The 19081-nt window shown below is 44.8% G+C and overlaps 1 protein-coding gene and 1 non-coding gene across 5 annotated transcripts in view; both read left to right on the top strand.

The window, feature by feature from the left end:
• Positions 1-19081, top strand: part of ATXN7 (ataxin 7) — a 132544-nt gene that overhangs the window by 102143 nt on the left and 11320 nt on the right. For all 4 annotated transcript variants that reach the window (XM_043885953.1, XM_043885952.1, XM_043885951.1 and 1 more), the window contains 6 exons: positions 7918-8167; positions 10186-10445; positions 10913-10995; positions 15700-15965; positions 17419-17617; positions 17920-18041. In XM_043885953.1, coding sequence (XP_043741888.1) covers positions 7918-8167; positions 10186-10445; positions 10913-10995; positions 15700-15965; positions 17419-17617; positions 17920-18041 — 1180 coding nt within the window. The remainder of the gene's footprint in view (positions 1-7917; positions 8168-10185; positions 10446-10912; positions 10996-15699; positions 15966-17418; positions 17618-17919; positions 18042-19081) is intronic.
• LOC122683375 lies at positions 12168-12303 on the top strand. The gene has a single exon (XR_006337722.1). It is a non-coding gene; the product is annotated as a small nucleolar RNA SNORA51 (small nucleolar RNA).

Raw genomic sequence — 19081 nt, 5'->3', positions numbered from 1 at the left:
TGAGGGCGCCTCCTGGCTCCAGCTTTGGCTTTTGGCTAACTGCCCTTTGAGGTACTGCATGTCAGAGGTCAGCACTGGATCCCCCAGCTTGAGATTTGAACATTCCAGGCGCAGTCCCACTGACTCGCTTCCTTTTTAGCATCAGACTATGCACTGGTTGCTCTGGAGTATTCCAATCAAGTCCTTGGGGACCCTCCAGAAATTGGATCAAAGAAAAAGCAGATTTACGATTAAGAAAGAATATGTAAGGACAGGAGTAGAATTGGATTGTGTTTGTTGGTCAGACATGTGAGACTGCTTTTAGAAAAGAACAAGAATGTTTACAGGGAGAAGTTGACAGTGAGAGCAGTGAGGAGATGTTGTTAAATGTGTTAAGTCCACATATAGTCAATGATGTGACTTTAAAAGTGTGCTAATTTTTTTTTTTTTTTAAATAGTTACTAGGGAAAAAAATAGCTACGTCAAACCCAAAGTCATGGTTTCACAGATACTGCTTAGGATGTTGCTAAATTGGGTATGCCTGGTGAGTTGCTGTAATATATATATATATATATATATAAAATATATATTATGCAGGCTTAGATATAGTCTGCCTCGAGTCCTGATCTTTGATGTTTCATAGGGGTCATACTCCTAATGAAACACAGATGATGCCAGTTTGACCCCTTGTTAGTTGTGTCTGGTGGCCCCAAAACTGAAATGTGATGGTTACTTTGGGTTAATTAGGACCTATGAGTAGCACATAGCAGTTATTTCCAACCTGAATGTCAAATAAGCAATTTAATTTTTTGAAAGGTCTGCTTAATGAATGACCCAGCGTTTCTAAACTGAGCTTTTGGTGTATGCAGTTATTACTTGCTATATCTGACCAAAGGATCGCTGTTTTACATTTTATAGCCATATGTAAGCTTGGTTATTAAAAATCCTTGCTTCCAATGGGAGTAGTTATAGAGTATTAGTGGAATGGGACTGTCAGAGACACCATGAAATCATATATTCCTTACCTGTGGGTTGGTAGTTCTCATAAGGCTTTTCTAGGACGTCCCTATTGTTCAGTCAGTAAGACTGCACACCCCCACTGCATGGCGCATGGGTTCAGTCCCTGGTTGGGAAACTTAAGATCCTGCAAGCTGTATGGCTTGGCCAAGAGAAGAAGGGAAAAAAGGTCTTTCTGTAACAGAGTATTCATTCTATTTAACCTCACCTACCCTAACCCATCCACAGTTGTGAGCTTTACTTAGAGAAAAATTTGGGAGTTTTGGGAATCATTGCTTAGATAATCTACATAAAATTTCCACCTTTGGATCCACTTTCTTTCTTTTCACCTGCAGTTCTTCCTAAGTGACTCAGTTCTGTTAGGAAAATGGGCCAACTTTTTACTTATAAAGTAATTTTAGCTTGAATGAATGTCTTTTTTGGTTGATGTATGAATGTATTCATTTTTAATGAATTGTAAAAGTTCCAAACTGTCCACTGAGATGAACTTACTATCTTCCTGGACTGACATGTGAACTAAATCTATAAACTTAAGTTTCTCCCACACTGGAGAAGGCGCAGTGGGTTTGCCTTGTTCTTCAGTGGTTTCTGCTTGCTTGAGTAATCAGCAGGCCTTTCCCACTTGGTGTCTGTAACCGTCACCACCTGAACTTTACAGGGAGCCTCTGTCTTCCTTGCTGTGGAGTTCCCAGTCCCTGGTCCACAGTGGGCTTTACAACTCTGTTACTTAATCCCTGCAGCCCTGCAAGGTAGGCCTGACAGATGAAGTCTGTAGGTGGAGTTAGGTATTTGCCCGGAGTGTCACCTAGCTAGTTAGTGACAGAGCAAGGAGTTGAACCCACGTGTCTCTGACTCCAAAGTTCTTGCCGTTTCAAGTGATCTACTGGAAAAAAAAAAAAAAAAGGATGACTTTTTTTTTTTTCGGTTTTTACTTTAGATTCTATTCAAACTGTTTAATTAATCGAGAGTGTGTCCAACAAACTCTGTCAGGAAGATGACCAAGAGCAGAGCGTGACTGCAAGCATGCCTAATGGTGCTGGGCAGCGGGGGCCAGTCTCACCCTGTGAAACAGGCGTTTGCTGCTCCTCCTCATGGGTTCTTTGTAGCGCATATGCGTCTGGGAACTTTGTAAATAATTCTTTTTAGCCAAGCCAGAAAGGCAGCCTGACAAGCACTTTCTAGAAAAAAAAAAAAAATCATTCTTAAAACCATCTTAAATGTTTCTCTGAGGGGGGAAAAAAATGAATGCAACACTGACTGAGACCATAGCTAACCTTTAGGTTAGCAACTTCCAAAATAGAGAGTAAGTCCACAACAACCTGGTTTTCCCTTGAACAGATTGTGGCTCCCCACCCCAAATTTACCAAAGCTTTGTCTTAAACTTGTTCTGTTTCTGACTGTGCAGCCCTCTGTGCAGCCCAAGTAATAGCCCGCACTTGCTGAGCACTTGGAAAGAGGATATATGACCCGCCATCACCCTTCCCTTCCACCTGCCTTTGGCCTATGCATCGTGGTCTGCTCATCACGCCACTTAAGGGCAGATGGACTGTCCTGGCTCCAGCCTGGGCACTAGAGTCAGCCTTCCTGGGCTTGCATGCTGATCCTGCTTCTGGGTTAGCTGGGTGATGTTGGGCAACCAACTTGAGTCCTTTAAAGCCTTGGCTTTCTCATCTGGAAAGAGGGGATCATGGCAGTGTCTGCTCTGTAGGAAGATGGTTAGGGCTAACCAGAAAAGGGCCTTGAGTAAAAATAGTTTTGTGGGGTTTTCTGAGCTGTTCACCGCTGTGCCTGCTCTTGCATGATGCTCCTGAAGAGTGAGACAAATTGATACCATGCTTGGGAGTGATAATAGGCCTTGCTTTATTTTGGCATGTGTGGAATTGAGGCCAGAAGACCAACTGATCTCTCTTTTTTAAAAGTATGTGTTTGATAAACAAGTAAACCATATTTGTTGTAGAAAAACAATATGCAAAAGTTTTTCAAAAATAGACCTGTAGGCCAAGGGATGACCACTTAACAAATGACAGGTATTTTTGTAGATTTTTTTCAAGCATGAATGATTTGAAGTTACGTGTTTTTTGACTGCATTTTAGGTTTGTATCCTCACTGACAGTTGTACATCATAAGTTATTTTTAGGTTTTTTTTTCTTCAATATATATGACTTTTAAAGATCGAATTATTTGATTTGAACTCCTTTTTGGTTTGTACCTAGGTGTCAACACTTGTATATGCATTTTTTTTTTATTTGAACCTCAGCATAAATCCACAATTAATTATAAGCTCAGTATTCTTGGTTACTTTCTGTTTTGGAAGACTTAAAGTTGTCCTGTCCCCTACCCATCCCAGTATCCTACCCTGGCCTGCAGTGGTGTCACATGTTCAAGTCACAAGAGAAAGAAAGACTGATGCACCCATCTCTTGCCCTCTCTGTCTCTGACTCCCCATCTATTTGTGTGGTCACCACCGCTACATAGACATTGCAACCTTACCCACCCATGCCTGTCTTTCTGTCTGTGTTCTGTCTTTTCACTGTATCTGTGTCTGTCTGTCTGCCTATCTTTCCTGCTTGCTGGAGCCGTTCACAGGGCCCTCCTCATTTAGGGACAGAGCGTGCTTTTTCTGGGCCAGTGCTAGGCCCTGGAGAGAGGAGTGCTTTGAAAATTCAACTTGGACTTTTCACCAAACCACACTGGAGTTGTGCTTAGCATCTGGCCACCAGTTTGTCCACTTAGTATAAGGTCCCTAACCCTACCCATAAGTTGCCCATTTCCCTTTTGATCTAGAAACAAAACACTTTTTAAAATCTTAAGAAAGTTAAGGGCCCAGCTTGAAAGGTTGGGGAGAGTCCAACACAACTATAATTTAATTTGGTTTTTTCATCTTTATTTTCTCGTGAAGGGAAAGCCAGATGCCGCCCTTTCCAGTGAATAAGTTAGCAGAGCATGATGTGAAGGAACAGCTTAATTCAGCAGCGTGACGAGGGTTTGAGCTGGCACTTTTCAGCCAGAATCACATTTATACACACACACACACACAGCCTGTTTCAAGTTTTAGTGAATGAAAGAAATTCACATGATAGATTGCCATTCTAAGTTTTTAAACAGCTTTTATTGTTGCAGTAGGAAATATAACTTTTTTGATAAGTTGTTGGTATATCAGCTGACTTCTAGTGTTAGAAAGCGTTGAATCTTGATTTTTCTAATGCAGAATCCCATATCAAGAGTTAATAGACAAGGGAAAAAAAGCATTAACTGAAGAAAAAGGGAGAGTGGACTATAATGAGAATAGAAAATTGAAAGGGCAGGAACTTTCTTGGGGTCTAGTGGTTAGAACTCTGTGCCCCTCTCCCAGGGGCATGAGTTCAGTCCTGGCTGGGGAAGTCAGAGCTCACATGCCATGCGGTGTGGCCAAAAAAGAAAAAATGAAAATTGAAAGGACAAACTGAAATTGCAGTCAGTCTGCTCTAACAAAACACGCATTCCTAAAAAATTACTGCACTATGCAGAGTTGTGCAATAAATCCCACAAGAGACTCATTAGAAAAATGGGATAATGGGCACAAACACTCAAAACTTGAGCAGCGACGCTGAGAAAGGTAGGAATCTAACAAGAATGGTAGCACAGTTGCATGTGTATTAAATGCTTTGAAAAATACTTAAATATTCTAATATGAGTTTTCCTTGAAGACAGCCTGGCATGTGCTTCTGAGGGTAGGGGTCAGCAGGGTTTCAGGTTGTGAGCTGCTGTGAAGTGGTGGAAGGAAGGGTATCCGAAATGGAGGGAAAGCTGTCACACCAGCTGTGGGTGACGTGGCTCCTCAGGTCCATGGTGAACTGGGGTGGATGGTGGATGTTTGGTGGGGGTGAGCAGATAGAGGGGGTGTGCTTTTATTTTCACATGGCTTAGTTCAACCAAGGGTAGTTTTCTGTGTTCACCTAGTGCTTCTTACAGAGGAAATCTCGCAAAAGCAAATGCAAAAATTCTTTATGCTGAAATTGTTCCCTGGTAGATCAGTGTCTTCAGAATTACTTTCTGTCTTCAAGATGATCATTATGGAAGATTAATTAGATTGATAATTTATTTGCATCATTTGATATAAGAGAGAATACATCACTTTCACTCAGAGACACTTGAGAATTCTGATACATGACAAATTGTAAAAGGAATGTATTTCCTAGAAGTCAAAGTTCTGGTTGGAAGTTTTTCCCCCTCTTTGTATTACAGATATGGTGGTATTCCTTTAGTACTCTTCCACTGGGGGTACACAAGATAATTTTTGTGGCAGAATATGGATGAATATTTTAATATTTAATGTATAGCAGAAGTATAAAGTATATTATAGACTTTTAAAACCTATTATTTTATTCATGTTATTGTTTTGGGAAAATATCTCTCAACTGAGTGATACCCTATTTCATGCTGGGCCATCTGAAAATAGATTGGGAGGGACAGTTTTGATTGGGGCGGTAGTTTCAGGCTGCCCTTGGTGGAGTGGTACCACTTACTGGTGGTGAGGGGCTCGGGGAACAGGAGTTCTAACCACTCTGAGGTCCTGTACGAGAATTGTTCTGTCCGAAATACCAGTGATATCCCCACGAGAGACTGGTGAATATTGGATTAGGGAGAAACAGTGGAGTTGATCATTTAAATAGAAATGTTGAGTGAAAAATAGTATTTTATGTGGCAGATGTGGACTTACTCAGTTGTGGTTAATGGTCCTCGAGACATTAGCCTGGTCTTAGGCTTCAGTGTTAATTGAAGGCCTACTCTGTGCCAGGTTGTCATGGGCAGCTGACTGAGACAATAAGCTCCGTCATCCAAGGGAGTCAGGAAATGGAAACAGATTTTCGCAGTCCTTGCTGACAAGTGCTGATGCTTGAAAGTATATTTAGAGTATTTGGGGATGACAGAAGAGAAGGAAAGTTAATTTTTTTTTTTTTAAAGAAAGCCTCAGATGCCAACTTAGCTTATTTTGGCTTTCCCTTCCTTACACACAACTGTCATATCTGGGGAAGGAAGCAGCAGGCACTTACAAATGACTACCGGTTGGGCCTTCCTGACTTGGTTGTAGCCTCTGTGTGTTCTAGTTGGAGAATTTGAATTCTGTTTATAGAGAACATAATAATTTTGTCTTGGTGTAGAGCAGGCTCTTAGTACCTCATAAAGCATCAGTGACCTGATGTCATCCTGGGAATAACTCAGCACAGCTTCACTGGTTAAAAAAGACATTTGGAAATAAACCATTTATGTGATGGGGAAACAATGGAAACAGTGACAGACTTTATTTTCTTGGGCTCCAGAATCACTGCAGATGGCGACTGCAGCCATGAAATTAAAAGATGCTAGTACCTTGGAAGAAAAGCTATGACTAACCTAGACAGCATATTAAAAAGCAGAGACATAACTGCCGATAAAGGTCCATTTAGTCAAAACTGTTTTTTCCCGCAGTCATGAATGGATGTGAGAGTTGGACCATAAAGGAGGCTAAGCACCAAAGTATTGATGCTTTTGAACAGTGGTGCTGGAGAAGACTCTTGAGAGTCTTTTGGACTGCAAGGTGATCAAACCAGTCAATCCTAAAGGAAATCAGTCCTGAATATTCATTTAGAGGCACTGACACTGAAGCTCCAATACTTGGGCCACCTGATGTGAAAAACGAACTCATTAGAAACGAACCTGATGCTGGGAAATATTGTAGTCAGGAGGAGAAGGCGACCACAGAAGATGAGATGGTTGGTGGCATCACTGACTCAATGGACATAAGTTTGAGCTAGCTCTGGGAATTGGTGGTGGACAGGGAAACCTGGTGTGCTGCAGTCCATGGGGTGCAAAGAGTTGGACACTACTGAGCGACTGAATCAGTCAAATTGATTCTAATATGCTGAATTTTTAAAATATTCATGTAACTTCCATGTTGTGATAAATAGATGTTGAGTCACGTACATTTTTAAACCTAAGAGTTAAGCAAACATGCCATTTTAAAGTACAAGTTTAACTGAAGGTAATTACTAACCAACAGCATAAGGTACTTAAGTAGATAAAGTTACTAAATAATTTACTTGTTTCTGATGGTAACATTCTTCAGCTCTCAATTTATTTAGTTTGCATTGCCTTACTCTGAGAAAACCTGATTCTCTAGCGGATAGACTTACTTTCCGTTAAACCTGTGTAGTTCTTGCTTAACCATGAATTACTTCCTGGTTTATAAAACAGGCGAAGCTATTTGTGGTATTTTTGTCTTGCGCCTTTGGCATCTTAGTGGTGTGAACCAGAGCCGTGCCATCTGTAGTCAAGTAAGATTATTTTAAAAGTGGGGGAGGGGTTGGGGGTGGGGAGTGAAGTGATTCACTGGAAAATTTCAGCACAGATTCGTAAGGAACGATAAGATAATCCTAGAAACATTCTTATTTGGTGTCATATGCTGGTGGGTAGTGACAAAAAAATAAAATGAAAGTACAACTTTTTTCTTCACACTTTGCTGTTTTGAAAATTGGAGATGTCCCTCACTAGAAAGTAAGAAATAATTCTGTGTGGTGTCAATGAACAGAGCTCTGGAGATGAATGAATAATTTTCCCCTCTCTGACTACAAATTGGAGTCAGTGAGGTTTATTTCTAAAATGCAAAACCCAGTAGTCTCAGGTTTAAAGTGGCTATTTAATTTCCTAGTGGTTATCTATGTATGATAAACCTCTTTATGGTGAAATGTTTTCTTAAGCAGAAGGACCAGTTCCTAGAATCCAGAATAAGTCTGTAGGGCCTAGATAAGCCATTTCTGAAAGCTGGTGAGTTTAATATATTTTCACTTAGTGACACATTTTTTGAACCTAAATGTGTTGATTTCAGGGGACTCCTCCAGGGTTCCATTGAAGACTTGCCTGAAACAGTGTTTCCCCTCCCCCCCCCTTTGTTTTCTTTTTCAGAAAGAAGACATAGCTCATCCAGCAAGCCTTCTTTGGCCGTTCCTCCCACTTCAGTATTTTCCTTCTTCCCTTCTCTGTCCAAAAGCAGAGGAGGTGGTGGAAGTGGAAGCAGCCGTTCTTCCAGCGGAGGTGTTCTGAGCACGTCCTCGTTAAGTTCCAAGTTGTTGAAATCACCCAAAGAGAAACTGCAGCTCAGGGGGAACAGGCCAATGCATCCCATCCAGCAAAATCGAGTCCCCCATGGTAGAATGTGAGTATGGCTCAGAGGGTTCTTAAAGCTCACTGGCCAGAAGTGGAACTGTGTACACAAGTAGCCTGTGAGAGTGTCTGTGGAAATGTAAAAGAAAGCCCACTCTGGGGGAAATCCAGATATACGTTGTTGTTTCTTTTTGTTTCCCTATTACAGCTTGGGAAACTTTGCAGAGTCATGACAGCAATAATAATCAGGTTATTAATACTTATTACAACAGTCCTGTGAAATAGGTACTGTGGTTATCTCCTTTATGTGCGCAATGAGAGGGAAGCGTGACAAGATTTAGCAGTGGGACTCTCAAGTCGAACAGGCCTGAGGTTCAAATCCACCCCTGTCACTTCCTAGCTGAGGGGCTTTAGCCAAGGCCCTGTTTTTCTCAGAGTTTAAAGACCATGGCCCCTGTGCAGGGTCATTGGGATGGTAGGATTCATGTGGTAGAGTCAAGGATTCGTGTGTTAGAGTCAGGTAGCCAGTCAAGGCTGGCTAGTGTCAGCCCCGCAGGAGACCGTGCAGAAAGAAGGGGTACTGGTGCTGCTGCCACTGATGATAACAGTGAGAATAAAAACCAGAGAGATCCCCAGAAGCTGTCTTAGGATTTTCTGGGCTTACAAAGCAAATAGGGAAGCAGTGCTTCCTCCCACCCTCTGACTTGGGTTCATACCAGAACACTGATGAGGGAGGCTGAAAAAGAGGTTCCCACCACAAGGACAGGCCTTGACGAGTTTCCGCGGTGGATCCATAGGCTGGCAGGCTCTGTGTGGTCACGTGAAGAGCAGCCGTGCCCTCTCATGGAAACACATCCTGCCGGCTCACGGCATCCCTCGGCCTTGGTGGCGAGTGGCTTTTCCCTGGCCCGCCTCCCTTGTGGAGGGTATGCCATACGTCTCAGTCCCAAGGTCTGATAACCTGGTTAATCTTCAGGCATCGGCCAGCACCTGCTCTTGTGCACAGACCTTGCCAGCTTGCAGAGGCCGTGGCATCTTGTGGTGTCTCCGCCGCTGTCGGGCTGCTCCAGGTACAGCTGTTTGGTGCTGTTTGTCCCGGTTGCTAAGCCCCCAGCCTCCACTCATCTGTCAGAAGCGCAAGTACAGCGGGCTTGGCTTTCGTTCCTGGAGCTGTCAGAGCGCCAAAGAAAATGCCAGTGCAGCGTGTAAGTCACTCAGCAGCCTAACAGCTGTGAGAGCACTGGCTGCGCTGGACAAAATGCACAGAACCTCCCCGGTCCAAGTTTTCTGTATCTGTAGCTGGGCTTTAGATGGGGACCGGGCCAGCTGTTAGCTTCGAAGCAGCGTTTGCCACCCAAGTGACGGCATTGGTAAGCTGCCGAGAAAAATCAGTTCTTGGTTAGTGATCCAGGTGTCCAGTGCTCACGAGCTAGGTGCCAGGCACTTAGAGTCCAGGCTTCTGTCAGGAAAGCCTTTTTCAGGGTCTGGAGAATTACCGCTTCAGTGATGCGTCATGTCCTAATTAAACCTGGGTCTTCCTTGTTGACAGGGGCAGAGAAGCTCTTCTTGGAGATCAACTGTTAGGCACTTTTCAGTTCTTCTAAGTCCATACTGACCTTTCTTGGAAATGTTCTCTAATTTCAGTTGCTCTCTTCTCTACTCACTCATTTTACTTCACTTTGATGGATCAGTTCTTAAAAATGACAGTTCTCAAAAGATAATCCTCACAGGGTCCTGCGGTAGTTTCTGGTCCTTTGAGACCTTTTCATATTTTGCTGCTTGCTGGAGTTGCATTGGATAACAGGCTCATGTGTACGATTGTTCTGGAATGATGAAAGGCCAGGTAAATGTGATGGTTCCTCTGGAGCTCTCTGCCTCTCCAGAAAGGCTTATGGATAAAGGTTCACTGAGTTTTCTGCATAGTCCTAACAGATTTTCCCAAGGTGCCTTTGGGAACCTAGCTCTGCGGGCATATGGACAAACCCAGGTTCTGCCTCATCCCTCGAGCTTACCAGTCTCCTGGGGCTGCAAGGCACTCAGGTGCTGGTGTTCTCACTTCCCCCACGACAGCATGACGCCCTCTGTCAAAGTGGAAAAGATTCATCCGAAGATAGATGGCACGCTACTGAAACCCGCGGCAGGGCCCACCTGTCCTGCTCCCATGAGCTCCTCAGTCAAGCCTGGCCTTAACTGCCCCTCAGTACCAAAGCCAACCTTGCCTTCACCTGGACACATTCTGAATGGCAAAGGGCTTCCTGCACCGCCTGTTCTGGAAAAGAAGGCAGAAGATTACTCCAATAACAGGAAGTTTTTAAATAAGAGATTATCAGGTAACTTCATATTTTTTCTCTGAGCATTTCTTTTTGTATTAACTGAGCACTCCTGGCGGAGCAAATCAACTATTATTAGAAGTCCTCCTTTTAAAACTAGCCAACTTCAGCTTTCAGATGAGGTTCCCTAAGTTGTGTCCTTGACCTCCTCCTCCTTGGTTTTAGAGTGCATGTGTGTGTAGGTGACGTAAAAGCAGCTTTCTAGTGGCATGTTCCCAAATGGAGTAGTGGGGAGTGCTGGCTCACATGGCCCCGCTCCTTCGTCTGGTGACTGGAGTGCCCACCCTCTCAGTGATGTCGCGACTTTTTTCTCAGTGCTCAAACATTTTACTTCTTACATTTATTGATAATGTGGTAGATTTGCTTCAAGTTATAACTTGCCTGAAATAAGAGAATCTCTGATTTCTATTTTCAGAATAAGTGAAGGAGTGTTTGAACCCATTGTAATGTCTGTGTGCTTTTGACAGAAAGAGAGTTTGATCCTGACATCCACTGTGGGGTCATCGATCTCGACACCAAGAAGCCCTGCACCCGGTCTTTGACGTGCAAGGTAGGGAGTGGGCCCCAGGGAGAGCCCAGTGCTCCAGGAAGCGGGGGGGACCAGGGCTGCACAGCGCTGCTCCCCAGGTCTCTCTCGCTCACAGGGCCTCTGTCCTGATGATTTTCCTGGATTTTTAAGGGAGGTGTTGACTCTGTTTTGATGGAGAACACTTCAAATTCAGAAAACATGGGACCTGTTGTTATAAACAGCTGTTCTAAACTGCCCCTAGTGAGCACTGTTGTTTCCAGGAGGACAGTGTTTTTTCCTAATTAATCTGTTATCTTCAATGCCTTTAATTTGAGAGGCTTCCCTTTACTGTGTTTTGAAGTGTACTGACATAGGATACATCCAGAAATTTCCTTTTCTTGTATGGATAGATCCTTAAAATGTTTATGTGATTCTTAAAATGTTTGTGTAATATCTGGTTCTTAATTTTACAGCTATTAAAAAATCTGTGACTTTGAGATAGTGTTATTTTTTTAGTTTTAAAAAACCTAAGTCACATGTAAAAAAAAAAAAAAAACCTAGGTCACATGTAGTCGTATATCTGTGTACACATACACACACACGTATGTATATCTGTGTGGGTATACATATATATCAGTTTGTTCAGTTGCTCAGTCATATCCAACTCTTTGTGACCCCATGGACTGCAGCTCACCAGGCTTCCCTGTCCATCACCACATCCCTCCTGGAGCTTGCTCAAACTCACGTCCATTGAGTCAGTGATGCCATCCAATCATCTCATCCTCTGTCATCCCCTTCTCCCGCCTTCAGTGTTTCCCAGCATCAAGTTCTTTTCCAGTGAGTCGGTTCTTCACATCAGGTGGCCAAAGTATTGGGGTTTCAGCTTCAACATCAGTCCTTCCAATGAATATTCAGGACTGATTTCCTTTATGATGGACTGGTTGGATCTCTTTGCAGTCCAAGGGACTCTCAAGAGTCTTCTCCAACATCACAGTTCAGAAGCATCAATCACACACACTACAAAAATGTAAAGATTCCCCCTTTCTGCCCTGAGTTGTCCTTAGAAAACTTAGCCAGTGTGCTAATGAGAAGGTGGTGTATTTACTATAAAATTAGTATGGATGTGGGAGTGGCTTCAGTAGACCCTTTATGTGAATGAGCATATATGCTTATGTCCCCAGCTACCCTGAAGATGGGTTCAAAAAGTATTCAGGGGCCTCCCGATGCTTACCACAGGCTGTGTTCTTACACTGACTGTATAGAAAGAGGAGGCAGAGTAAATCCACCCCATATACACCTCAGCCCAGGCAGGCCCTTTACCTGGTCTGTATTGTGAATGGGGAGACATGGCGGTTGGAAAAAAAAAAAATAGAAAAAAAAAAAAAGTATTCAGAATCATTGCCTTGAAGTAATTTTAAAGCCGTTGTTTGGAGAAGGTTAGAAATTATAGAAGTTAGTGGTGTTCACTACAAATTAACAAAGTTTTTGATGTATTATACATTATATTTTGATGTATAAATTTTACCAAAGATTATGTTTGAATAAAAATATTCAGGTTACACTTCATCCACTAAACAGTGGAAGAATATTAAGATCTTCAGAAATGAGAAATGCTATTTCTAGATAGTTCTTATTAATATTTAATGTGTGGGTTTTATCTTGCAACAAGGTACTGATTATTTTGAAGAAATTGGTTGGTCAAGAGCACCTTTAAATATCTAATTTTTAAAGAATTATGGATCCTTTTCTCTGAGGAAAACATACATACACATGCATGTTCTGAATTTTGCATTTTATCACAGAGGTCATTCCACTTCAAATTCACCTTTGAATCTCCCAGTTAAAAATTCCTCAGGACAAATTGCTTTGCTTTCTGTAATATTAATTGAACACTTCGAGTGGTGTGTTGCTGACGGTAGCCATTTGAGCTCTGTTACACTCAACGTGTCCCATTCAACGTGAGCGAGTGCCTCAGCCCTGCTCCACGCTGTATCACACTTGCCAGCCTCTCTCCGCTCTCTCCCTGCCTAGCTGACTGTCAGCCACATAGATTTCTCAGTGTTGTGGTAACTGTGGTTAGTGAAGAAGGCTTACTTTACCCAGGATGCTCTTCTTTAATTATCTGTGAGGCATGCTGATGAACCAAAAGCCTTATCAACTCCAGTTCTGCAAGGGATTTGACCAGTCTTCTTCCTGAACCTTCAGTGGCTTTATGTGGATCCTGCCTTTTTCTCCCATCTTTTTGAGTTGTGCTTGCCCTTCATGTGTACTGTTAAGGGGTCTTGACCATCTAGCAGGGTGCCAAGCCTATCTTTGCATTAGTATATATCTTCACCCAGGCGGGGCATGAGTTCAGCATAGAACTGGCAGAAGATACAGCATGGCAACTGGCCTGTCCTTGCACAGACGCCTGTACTTTGCTCTCGCGGCCTGTTTGCCAGTGCTTCTCCCTTTCCCTTCCTCTCGAGCTGTGGGGCTAAACACACTTGACCGCCCCAGCTCAGTGTCCCCCATGCTGCTGGCCAGGTCTCTGTTAGGCTGAGGACGCCTGACGGCCATCTGCCGCTGTCCACTCCTGTCATTCTGGGGTCTGCCTGCCACCCTCACTATCCCCTCCTCACTTCCTCATCTGTCCAGTGTTCTGTTCTGTGTCCTTGCACTTCGGTCCAGGTAGACTTGGGCTCCTTTCCGTGTAGAAACATTTACTGCACACACGTGTGGGCACAGACCTCCCTCTGGGCCTCAGAGGATACAGGCTTGAACAAAATCAAGGCCTGGCTCCTACCCTTAGTGGTAAAAGTTACCTGTGATGGGTAATAAAAAAGAGGCCAGGCTAGTCACAGTCTTCACTAGGGGAACTGAGTCGGGGAGGCTCCTTCACCTAAGGACTACTAGGCTGAACTTCTTGGGGTTTGTCTGGGCAGAAAGGGGTGGAAGAGACAGCAGAGACAGTGGGTGTGAAGACCGTGGGAGGAGGGCAGAGCAAACAGCTTAGGGTCCACAGGACAGCCTGGAGGTGGGCAGGAGATGGAGGTGTGGGGAGCAGGGAGCACAGGTGTTAGGGCAAGCCGGGCCCCGGGCCGCCTTACAGTGGGTCCTTATCTGTGGGCTTCACACAGTTCCCACAGAGTTCTGATGGGCAGCGTCAGAACTGTTGTAATCAGACGGTTCTTCAGAGCCCAGTGGAAATGCTGTTTGCTCTTCAAACGAAGCTTGGGAAACATCCATCATCTCTGCCTACTTTCTTCACTCAGTCTTGCCATGCTGGGCACCAGGGACACTCAGAGAGGAGGAGCGGCTTCTCCATCTGTCTGGAGACACGGGCAGGTGACCAGTGATACCGTACATTCGTTTGTTCATTCAGCGTGTATTGGAGGACCATCATTTGTATCTGCCTTTTGTTTGAGGCATTGATGGTGTGCCAGGTGCTGTCCTAGGTGTTTGTATAGCACTGAGCAAGACAGAGGTTCTTGGCTTCATTTGGGTTACTTACAGATATATTACATATTAAAGAAAAACAAAAAAAAATTTTTTTTAAAGCCCTACTCATGTTTCTAACTATCTGTGCCAGGTTACATTTGAGCAGACATAGTTGCAGTGTGACTGATAAGGACTAGGTTATGTTACTGAATTGCAAAAGGGAAGAAGTCTAACTCCCCTAAAATCCTTTACACTGTAGCAGACGTGTGAGCCTGCAGAGCAGTGCATTTGTGTAACGTGTGGGTAATGAGCACACAGGAACGATCCTTTGTAGTACTGCTGTGACATGGATGAGGCAAGGACTTGAACTCACTCATACTTGGGAGGTGTTATTTGGGCTGCTGTGGTTAGTGGCGCCTTTTTTTTTTTTTTTTTTTTTTAATACCAACAGGGGTCCTGACAGTAAGGAGTGGTCAGGTTTACTTGACCTTTCTTCTTCTCAAGAGTAATTCCAAATTTCTAAAGATGTGACCATTTTTGACTCTGAGATTACACCTTGTCTCCAATTCCAAAAATGCTGTCTGTCCCATTTTCTTGATTTCCGCAGAGAGTGCCTGTTCATGGGGTTTCACACTGCTGTGCATCTTTTCCTGTTCACGGTCTGTCTTCTCTTGGCTTCACACTGTTTAATTCCCAGATCTCCCTCTGCTGCATCAGCCCCTGTTTCTAGGGTGTCTTGAGCCGCTTCCTCTCTCCTTATGGCATTGTCACTGGAATAAAGAAGCAATTGTATTTAATTTTTGCTTTCTGGCAGTTACTGAAAGAAGACTTTCTGATACATGTTTTGTGGGATGTATCATCCCATAAAATGGAAGTATTTCTTCCCTTTTAATACTGAAAACTCTTAAGTGGCCCAAAGAGAGACTTTCTAGTGGAGTTGGTGACAGTCCTGACCAATGAATTGCTCCAGTGACACAGAACTTAAGGACCTGTCACCTGTTTGTATCAGGTTTGACAGTCTCACTGTTTGCCCCTTGGTTACATACCAGGCAGCATGGTTGACATTTTTTCCTTTCTTCTGGTGGAATTGACATCACCAGATTCTTACACATTTGGAGCCTGGAATATCTGCTTCTAGCTTTAAAAAAAATAATAAAATTCATGCTCTTAAGGTTTTTCCCTTATCAAATGCTAAGCAGCCTTTGATTATGCTAACGGTCTAGATTGCTTTTTTATTGGCATTGGTATTCTTTGATATATGACATAAAAAATTATTACTGACGTTCCTCCATTTCTGTTTGTTTTGTTGTTGTTTCTGGTGTGTAGACACATTCCTTAACCCAGCGGAGGGCTGTCCAGGGTAGAAGAAAACGATTCGACGTGTTGTTAGCCGAGCACAAAAACAAAACCAGGGAAAAGGAATCGATTCGCCATCTGGACTCTCAGCAACCAGCGCAGCCTCTCAGGGACCCACATCCCACCCCTCCTAGAACGTCACAGGAGCCACACCAAAACTCTCACGGAGTGATTCCCTCCGAATCAAAGCCTTTCATAGCTAGTAAACCTAAACCTCACACCCCCAGTCTTCCAAGGTAAGCCGCGTCCTGCAGCTCTCTCCCTCCTCAGAGAACAGACATGCAGCCTGTAGAGTCCTGGCGTGTCGTGCTGTCAAGGACAGGCATCAGGCTCGTTGCAAGAAGAGGGCGTGTTTTCTAATTGGGTTTTATTTTTAGAGGAAAAAAAAACTGTTCATCAGTGAGTTTCAACCAGGGCTCTTCATAGCCAAACACAAGCATAAGAGTAAAGCTGGAGCTGCCTGCTCGACATGCCTGTCTCCTGACCCGCAGAGCAGGGCTGAAGCCCGGGTCCTGCCTGCAGTAGCAAGGGGGACATCTCACATGGCTTTGGCACCAATTTCCCATTCATTTGTCTTGCTTCTTGCAAAATACAGCAGAAGGGATTCTTGCTAGGGATAGGCATTCAGCCTGAGTTTTTATAGCATCCGTTTACATGTATCTTCATTCATTCATCTGGGACTCTGGCCGGAGTGCGCATTAGGCTTTGGAGCGGTGCAGTGAGCAGCACGTCAGAATTTAGCCACATCCCTCAGACACGGTGATGGTGGGCTGAGATGTGCATGTGTGTGCTTGTATATTTAACCAAGTTCAAGTAAAGGACTTTGTATCCAGAGAGAAGGGAGAAAGGCATAGATAAGGAGGGTCTTGTGTCTCGACCATCAGTAGTGAGGCCTTCTGCTTAGGAATGTGCAGACCCTTGGCTGCTGTTGCTTAATTAACCTTTTCCCCTCACATGTCCGATTCTTGAAATGGTCGCATGAGGGGTGGAAGTGCCTCCCTGGGGAAACCTGAGTGTGTGCCCGAGCCCGTCCCTGTGTGAGCCCCTTGATTCTGAATGGCACAGTGGAGGAGTGTTCCGAGCAGGTGCCCCAGAAGGTGCCCAGGGCCAGGCCGCGGATCCTTAGCAAGTCCTTTCTTTGGCCACCTTTTCATTAAAGTGTTACCACCTGAAACAAAGTGGGCTTAACTCTAGAAACACCAGGCCTTTCTGTTGGAAAAGTACACTGCTGTCCATGAGTCATACATTCCAGATTACCCACATCAACTCACCTTCTTTTATCACTTCCTGTCCCTGTTAAGTTATTTTAGAGCACATTACCTGTAATTTCATTGATCTCCTTAGTAACCCAATTCCAAATAGAATTTGAAGGGGAATTTGAAGAAAGAATTCTCTTAAGTTCCACATACATCTCGCCTTTTTGGGGGAGAATAGGACCAGGTGGGAAGGAGAATGATTGTAAGTGACTTTGATTAGACCTGGCAGAAAGCTCCATTTGACATCGTGTGGTGCAGGAGAGAGACCCCTTCGCTCCAGGCACCCCGGATCTGCTTCTGTGTCCCCAAGGGCTAGTGGTGGCGCCCAGAGCTCCCCTGGTGGTTTTGGATACATGGTTGTATCTGAGTCGAGGCGGCTGATTCCCAGACATGTGGTGTGATCTGATCAGTGCTGCACTTTCTGCTCACCAAGGCCTCCAGGCTGCCCTGCTCAGCAAGGTGGGAGTGCCCCCATTGACCCTCCTCCAGTCCATGAGTCTCCACACCCTCCCCTGCCTGCCACTGAGCCAGCTTCTCGGTTATCCAGTGAGGAGGGAGAAGGCGATGACAAAGAAGAGTCTGTTGAAAAACTGGACTGTCATTATTCAGGTCATCATCCTCAGCCAGCATCTGTAAGTTCCACACCCGCCCCGGTGCCGACCCTCCCCACGCAGCAGGGACAGGGCAGTGCAGGGGGGCGCGCCGGGGACCGCAGCATGCCCTCGTCCATGCGGGTCGCCCCGAGGCGGCATGCTCTCTGGCGGGCGCATCTGCTGCTGCTCCCAGTCTCTCATGACGCGCAGGGCTAGGCATTGTCACGTTCATGCTTCACAGCCCGCAGTCCTCAGTCAGCGCTGTCTGTCCCGGCCGCTCCTTCCCGGGCCGTGCGCCCTCAGAGTCTGCGAGCCCAAGCGTGTGCTTTCTCTCTTTACAGTTTTGCACATTCGGGAGCCGGCAGATTGGAAGAGGCTATTACGTGTTTGACTCCAGGTGGAACCGGCTTCGCTGCGCCCTCAACCTCATGGTGGAGAAGCATCTGAATGCGCAGCTCTGGAAGTGAGTGCCCGTCCACCACCTCTGGGGCAGGTGGGGCCTTGGGGCTGCATCCTCTTCATTTCTTACGGGGCTGATTTAAGGAAGGTCATCATCTCTGATGAACACAAGGGCTTGAACAGCCCTGGAAGAAGGACCTTCATCATTCATCCATTCACTCCTGCAGCAGATGTGTCTCGTTCTCGGCACTGGGGTTTTAGGCCGAGGGGCTCCCAGATGGACGGAGCTCAGGTTCTAGGTCGGGGAGAAACGTGAAAGCCAGTCAGCAGAAAACAGACATCATAGCTTGTCATAAGGGAGAATAACAGAAAAGCTCATAATCTGTATCTCTTATTGAGATTACTATAGGCCAGACACTGTAGCAAATACAGTTTTCACAGCTCCAGGCCAGAGGGCTTCATGGAGAACCTATGTGAAGGGGCCCTTGAGCTGAGATGAGTGGTTGAGAAAGAGCAGTCATGGGACGGGCGAGGAGGAGTGGGTTCCATGCAAGGAGAACAGTACATATGAAGGTCTTAAGTCAGAAAAGAACATGGCTTCTTTGAGAACGAGCAAGGAATCTCTTGGAACAAGAGGAGACCCGAGGTTAGGATGACGCTGACTGAGAGCCCTGGGGAGAAGGGTCTCAGGTGAAGGAGCTGTGCGCTCTGGCTTTCAGCTGAAAGTAAGGTGATCGTGTTGTGTGGCCTTACCCATGCTCCTGTTTCCCCAATGTGATTTTAAGTTGAAGAGGAGTTCCGTGGCCCAGAAAGTTTATTAACCCAGTCTTTCTGAAAGGAAAGTTTTTGTTACTGCAGAACTTCTCAGAGCCTTTAGTGAGTGCTGTCCATGTAACTCTGAAAACATAAGATGATAGCATGTATAATGTGGACTGCCTCTCAGTCTCTTGTGACCTGAGAACCTCTTTTAGGGGAGCATTTGGGAGACTAGTGTTGGGTAGAACCTACTTTGGAAAGCATTGAACTTTGTTAAAGGGGGCTATCCAGCAATACATAGTCATCCCAAATCCTCCCTTTGGGCATCATTTACCCCTAGTGCCTCCC

This window comes from Cervus elaphus, chromosome 24 (assembly GCF_910594005.1).
Source record: "Cervus elaphus chromosome 24, mCerEla1.1, whole genome shotgun sequence".
Lineage (NCBI taxonomy): Eukaryota > Metazoa > Chordata > Mammalia > Artiodactyla > Cervidae > Cervus > Cervus elaphus.
This window is presented reverse-complemented; position numbering and strand designations above follow the sequence as displayed.